This window comes from Pelecanus crispus, chromosome 1 (assembly GCF_030463565.1).
Source record: "Pelecanus crispus isolate bPelCri1 chromosome 1, bPelCri1.pri, whole genome shotgun sequence".
Lineage (NCBI taxonomy): Eukaryota > Metazoa > Chordata > Aves > Pelecaniformes > Pelecanidae > Pelecanus > Pelecanus crispus.
The window spans coordinates 204,963,951-204,970,964 of record NC_134643.1 but is presented as its reverse complement, the minus strand read 5'-3'; the positions used below and the strand labels follow the sequence as shown (position 1 = coordinate 204,970,964).

Here is a 7,014-nt window from a genome sequence, read left to right as displayed (position 1 = left end):
GCAGAAGCTGTCACGTGTAAACTCTGCCAAGACTCATCTCTGCAGCGTCTTTTCAGTCGGTGTCAATTTGTTTTTCCAAGACAGAAGCCTCAGCCTTTCATATCAATAACTATGAAAATACATTTTCAGGCCACCTTGCTTACAGCCCCCCATTATGGCTGTTAGATAACCATCTGCCTTGTAAGTGGCTATTGTTACCGTGAACTGTCTCTTTCATACCATTATCTTGCTGAAAAGCCTTTTCTGAAAGTAGTCCATTAGAGCAGGGGGGAAAAAAACCTCTGAGCACGGCCATGTAGCAGAACCAATGGCTGCCTTTGATCTGCAAGCTCAGTCAGTACTACAAATTTAAGAAACAACTAGGTTTTGCTTTGCTAAGCAAAGCCTGTTAATTTGGCTCATCTGCACTTACAGCATCTTACTGAAAATGCCATCTGTATCAGACGTTTTGAAGACTTTGGTGCAATATTCACTTAGCTTAGATAAATTATTTAGTAAGATTCATTAAAAAATAATCAGTGAATTAATTTTCATAGTGTCCGTCTATGCATGGAATTTTTAAAATTCAGTCCTCTACTACCCTGAATGGCGGTGAGGATATTCACAGTGGATGAAGAAAATGCTGGTGATTGATGGACTAAGACTGAACATAGATTTTTCTTATTCTAGTCATGGAATTTCTTCAGAAATCTATTACGCTTGTTTGAGTCCTATTACCGGCAAGAGCAAAATGCATACGCGCTACAGGGAAAATAAGACCCTTTATGTTTGTTGCAGGCCACACATATAGTACAGGAAACTTAACTCCTATCATGACAAAAGAAGTCCACAAAAACATCATTTCATGCTACTGAAAGGAAATCTTTTGTGCTGATATATAGGACAGGAATGTATACCACCAAAATCACTGTAGATAGCTATAAAACACTACGCAATATATAGAAATATCCTAAGAACATACAAAATTTACCAGTAGTGACCTGAAAGTGCAAAGAGTACATACAACTAAATGCCAAGTCCTGATCTATAAAGTCGTTTATGAATGACATACAAGCTGATAAGTACAAAGCATCATTCAGACCACAAAATAACAAATAAAACAAATAAAGAAAAGTATCCTTTAAGAAAATCAAAATGATGACAGCATTGGGAACGTTATCTTTGGGACTCAGAACACCATTTCTACCTTGATACCTATCAAAGCCAAGGAAAATACATGCTCCGACAGGGTAACATAAATAAGAATGCAAACCACCACAGAATGCCTCAGGACTATTACCTCGGTATGTCTCAGCCTTTAAATCCAGCAAGCCACTAACTGTTTGTTCTTAGGCATCTCACAGTATTTTACAGGGATCTTTCAGGAATTAAATACAGGTCTAAAGAAAGCCTTTGAACCTCCTTCCAATGATTGTTTTAGGCATTGTGTGGAGCTATACAAATATATTTCTATGAAAATTGAAAGCCCTAGTAAATATTAAATTTTCTATTACCTTTTGAAATAAAAAACATAGATGGCTTAAAGACGAAAGTGAGTTTTATAAATACAAAGTTAATTTGAGCATTAAATTGTACTTTTACTCTCACACAACCATTACCCTGAATCAACGTCAGTATGTCGCAATGATTCAAAATACTGACGCCCTACGACAACCTACTTTCCCATTTTCCTTTTAAGGATATGATTGTCCTTAAAATATGTACATAGCAAGCAGCCAAACGAACCGCCAAGAGATTTGCAAAATGTACTTACACTGGGTATGCGATAGAAAGCTTGAGAGCACAGGTGGGGAGCACCTGGCCTCAGCAGGCAGCACAGCCACCCTCCCACCCCGCGCTCGGCTGCCAGCCCAGGGCTCCCCGCTCCGCACCGGGGGTTAGCACCGAGCAGAAAGCCGCCCACCAGCATGCAGAGGACGGAGGGAAAATGGGGCAGAAAACAAAGGAGAGAGAGAAAAATGAAGGGAAGCCAAAGCATTTTAATGATGATTCGTGTTAGTCATTACGTGAGAGGGAGCTAGTCTAGTGTCACTCTACTGGTTTCTCGATACAGACATGCCACAATGCAAACAAAATGCATATGATGAATAATTTGCCACACACAAGTCCTGTAGAGATGGCAGCTGCTATCTTCTAGTGGTTTTAAAGATGCACCACTCCTACTACCTGTACTCAGTGCTTCCAGTTTTTATGGTACTACCCCAAGCTCACCACATCCTCCCTCCCTCTCAACTTCCAGTACCCTATAGAATCTCTCTGCACAATTTGTCTTTAAAACAAAATGGGGAATGATGATTTTTCTGCAGAGTTGTCATGCAAGGAAAGATGTGTCCCTTCCAGTCAGATGAAGACAAAAGAACACAAAAAGGAATGTTAGGTTTAGGGCTGAGGACCAGAATACTATTCCATGTTCTGTACATTCATCCTTTTGAGGGTATTTCAGCCTGAACTTTCTAAAATGCACAAGCAGAGTCAGGCCAAATGCAAATCCCTTTCTCAGGCAAAGAAAATCACCGCCAGCGTGTTTGGAGACAGATTCACAGCACATCCCCTCAGTCTGTGCGTGGGAGCGTGCACGCGTGGCCGTGTTCACATGGGTGCGAGTGTGCACGGGCGTGCACGTTCACCTGTGTGCATGTACTCTAGGAGGAGGTGCGTTCTGACTACACATGCATATGTACAACACGTCTGTGTGAGTAGGCATGTAGAAAACCACACACATACACATTAGAACGAAAACATATAAAATAATCTTCTTTGAAGTGTATTAAGGTTCTTACTCAAACCATGAGAACAGGGACTGATGAGGAAAACTAACACTTTCTCTGTATTCACTGGGGTGTTGCAGTTTGGTATTAAATCCTGCAGTAATTTCAGAACTAGATGCCAATTTTACCCTCGTGACTATAAGGTCATTTCCCCAATGAACCACACATATACATACACACAATTCTTATCATTGTATCTCCTGGCTTTTTATGGTTTATCTGTAACCTTAATATCCTTCAAATGTATATTCTGTATATTTATTTACCTTTTTTCTTTCAATTTAAGAGACAATAAAACCAACTGCTCTGTAAGGTCAGACCCATTAGCTTCAGTGATGTGAATTTAGGATTCTCTGCATAATATAGACATGTATATTTTTAAAATGTATATTATTATTCAGATACACTGGAGCATATATTTTATATTAACTGTGGTCTGATGATTAAATACTTATACCAAAATATTTTGTAAATACATAACCTTTACCTTTAGACTTCAGTGATTTTTGGAGCTTTTTCAGTGTATCACAAAAATATGTCCTCAGGCACATTAAAACCCTATTAAATTTCTTTGAAATGTTGTCAATGCCCATGTACAGTAGCCACTATTCAAAAATGTCCTGGCCATTAGTACCTTTCTCGTAAGATCCAAGCTCATCAGACCATTTTATGAACCACTAGCTTACCATATTTCTTTTTCTCTCTTAAAGTAAAATTATTCTGACGTTATTAAGAATGAAAATAAAAAGCAATGAGAACCCAAACTTTCTTTAAATAGTCAAAAACTAATTTTATATATTTTAAAAAATAATAATTAAAAAACATGTTTCTTTCCCGGGTTCCTTCTCTGTAAGGTTTAAGCCCAGAGCAACTTTGTCTAAACCCCTGAAAATAGAGGTTTGCAGTGGCAATGCTGTCAGAACCTCAGCTCTGACACATGGAACGTGCCACTGGAACAAAATCAGCACTTTAGACTTACTTATCTGGGGATGCATGAGCCCATACAAAACAAGAGTTTTGCTCTAATTTAAGGTACTTACACAAGGTTCTATAATTTTAGAACTGTAAAATTATCTACCTATAAAAACTAACTCTTGCTTAAACTCTAGATAATACAGACGCGTGACTTTTTTTTTTATAAAAAATCTGTAGCATTGAGTAAATCTGCTAAAATATGTATATATTTACACATGGCGAGCAAGTTATTGTATAAATGTGAACAGTGTGTATATATTGGCATTTAGTAAAATGTTTCCCTGAACCTGGTTGTATGCATTATCGGACAAGTATTGATGTAAACATCTGAACCTATGTCAGGTGTCTCTGTTACCCACTTACATTAGACCAGATCAAAACCAACCAGACAGACAAACAAAAATATGTTTTCCTGTTAGACAAGTCCACCTAACTCCTTAGTTAGCTACTGCACACAAGTCAATCAAGTCTGCTGCTGAGCAGTGCTCTCATTCCTACAGCAGGTAAAATACCTATTAGGTTGGTTGTTTTTTGCTTGGCATTTTTTCCAACACCCTTGTAGAGCAAATACCATTTTCGGAGCCAGGCACCCACCCTCCACTCCTCCCCCAGAAACGATTAAAAGATAAGTGTATTGGAGAACCTCTTGTGTCGCTCCTTTTGTATCTCTGTTCCCTTGAAGAACTCATGGCACTGCTTTGCATGAGGAAGGATGCTTATTTAGGTTCATAATCCAAGCCCTGCTTCCAGAAAGGCATGTAAAAATGAACCTCCCCAGTGTTTAGTGCTGCAGAAAAAAGATACAAATATAAAAAAAGTGCTTGAAAAGAAGTCAACTTTTTATATTCAGCCACACAGTCTAGTAAGGAGGGATTCAGAAGTGCAGGCCCATGGAGTACAGTGAAGTAAGCCTTTTAGGTGCCTTTCTTCAGGTGATGCAAAACTAATTTATTATCTGTGGTCTCCTAAGCAGACTTTCATACACCGACCTTGCTGTCCGTCTTTGTCTCCACCTCTAATTCAACTACTTTTTGGCACTATCCTGGTACGTGGCAGCTTTCACTGTTGTCCCTGCTAAGCCCCTGTTACTGATCCGGCGTACCAGTACTTTAGAGACGGGGATTTTTGTTCTGTGCATCTCGCTTTTGGCCAGGTGATGGTGTGCGACGTGATGGCTGTTACTGGCGTCTGTTCCATGGCTGGCAGGATGCGACGAAAGGTGTTTAATGCTGATGGGTATCTTGGAGTCCTTCATTGTGCTTGAGGGTGTTTTCAGTGAGCACGTGGTTGTTACTGGAGACACGGGCTTGGAGCGTTGCACACAGGTGACCTCTTCACCCGTAGGCGCCACTGGTGGGTTCTCATCCGGCTCGGCGTAGAGGTCGTAGAGAGCATCCCCGCTGTAGCTGTCCCTGGGAATGGTCTCCTTTTGGATGCTCATGGAACCATCTTCCTCAGGACCAGGGGTGGTGGAATCCCAGTAGCCCTCGTCGCTGTTCGGGACTCCTTCGTGCTGCTCCTTCTCCCTGCCCTTCTGTTCTTCTTTGTGGTTGAGATGAATGGGGATCTGGTGGAGGCCACCACGTTTCACCGCCACCCGGTTCTGGGCCCCCTCAGTACCTCGGTTCTCCTTCAACCCCTCAAGCTTCTTTGTGCCACCTCCTCCTCCTCCTTCTGTCTGGGTCTCCTCTGTCTGTGACAGCATATCCCAGAACTCCTGCAGGTAGGTGTCATCCACCTGGTCCGGGCTGGCCATCTCCTCCCCTCCTCCCTGGTAGGCCAGCATGGTGGGGTGCTTCTTGGAGGCACCCAGCTTGCCGGCCCCGGGGGTGCTCTTCTCGCAGCCGCCACTCCCGCCGCCCCCATCCTCCTCATGGTCCGCAATAATATCTCCGCAGCCTGTAAGAGAGTCAAAGCTTTTCAGTGAAGTCACGTCAGCAAACATCAAACAAATACGATCAATCGATTGCTCTGAGGGTGGATCAATAGAGGAAGGGTCAGGGGCGGCTGCCGTCTCTTGACCGCTATCACAGTGAGGTTCAACAAGGGGGATAGTCGTTATTGGAATGTCACCTGTTATGGCCGCATCCTTCGCAGTCCCAACCTCTCCGGCGCCCGGGTCCAGTCGCTCGCGGCTGAGCTCCTCGGGTCGCCTTCCAGCGGTGGCAGGGTCCTCCCCGGGCCGGGGGCTGCCTTCGGGCGACTCCCCACCTCCCGCTTCGGGCTCCGGGGCCGAGGCGTGCGCCTCGCCGCCGCGCTTCTCCCGCGGCGGTTCCAGCCCGCCGTCTCCTGCGCCGTTCGGAGTTTCAGACAAAGGTTTTGGCGTCTCCTCTTTGATGCACTCCAGGCTGGCAGTCAAAGACCCCGGCATGATGAGGCCGGACTGGATCTCCGAGGTTTCCCCCCTCTCCTCCTTGCCATTTTTGTCCTTTTTATGCCATCGCATGCTGCTGAAGATGCCTTTCAGCCCCTTCTTTTGTCTGCCGCCAGCCCGCTGATCCGCGCTCTCCGCCTTGCCGTTCTCCGGCCTGCCGTTCTTCCTCAGCAGGGAGAAGAAGCTGTGCGACTTGGCCACCGAGCTGCCGGCGGAGACGCCGAGGCTGCCGGCCGGCCGGCCCTGAGCCTCCTTGCTCGGCGGGTCGCCGCCGCCCGGTTCCTCCTTCTTGCCGCTCTCCAGCACGGCGTCGGCCAAGCCGTCGTGCGTCCGGCTCCGCACCATCCCCGCTTTGCTGGCGCCCTTCCCCTCCCCGCCTTTGCTCCTCACCCCGAAGATGCTCGGCATGGTGCCCCCGGATTTCCTCCTCTTGAACAGCTTGAAGGCGGTTTTGTTAATCCTCCCCGACGGCTGCTCGGCGGCCGGAGACTCGGCACAGTCGCAGTGCGAGTCCATCGCTGCCGCCGCCGCCGCTGCCGCCGCCGCCGCGGCCTCCCCTCCGCCGCCGCCGCCGCCGCCGCCGCCCCGGTGCCCGGCGCGGTCCCTCCTCACTGACAGCCGCCCCGCCGCCGCCGCCGCCGCCGCCCGCCCGTCTCCATGGCAACCCGGAGGGGAGGGGGGGGATAAGCCGCTCTCCCTCCGCCGGGGGCCTGCGCCAGGCCGCCCTCGCCCGCCCCCAGCCCGCCCCAGCCGCCGCAGCTCCGCCGGCAGCGCCCCCTCCCCTCCCCTCCCCCCCCCCCACCGGCCCGGGCCTTACATAACTCTGCCCCTTCCCCCCCCGCGCACACGCCCCGCGCGCGGGCAGGGCGGCGGCGGCGCGCGCTGCCCGCCGCAGGG

The 7,014-nt window shown here is 47.2% G+C and overlaps 1 protein-coding gene across 1 annotated transcript; it reads right to left on the bottom strand.

The window, feature by feature from the left end:
- Positions 1-4,767: 4,767 nt before the first annotated feature.
- On the bottom strand, positions 4,768-6,633 carry AMER2 (APC membrane recruitment protein 2). Its single transcript, XM_075727775.1, has 2 exons — positions 5,817-6,633; positions 4,768-5,642 (listed from the first exon to the last, which is right to left on the bottom strand). Exons 1-2 carry the CDS (start codon positions 6,631-6,633, stop codon positions 4,768-4,770), a joined length of 1,692 nt encoding a protein of 563 aa, XP_075583890.1.
- Positions 6,634-7,014: the final 381 nt, after the last annotated feature.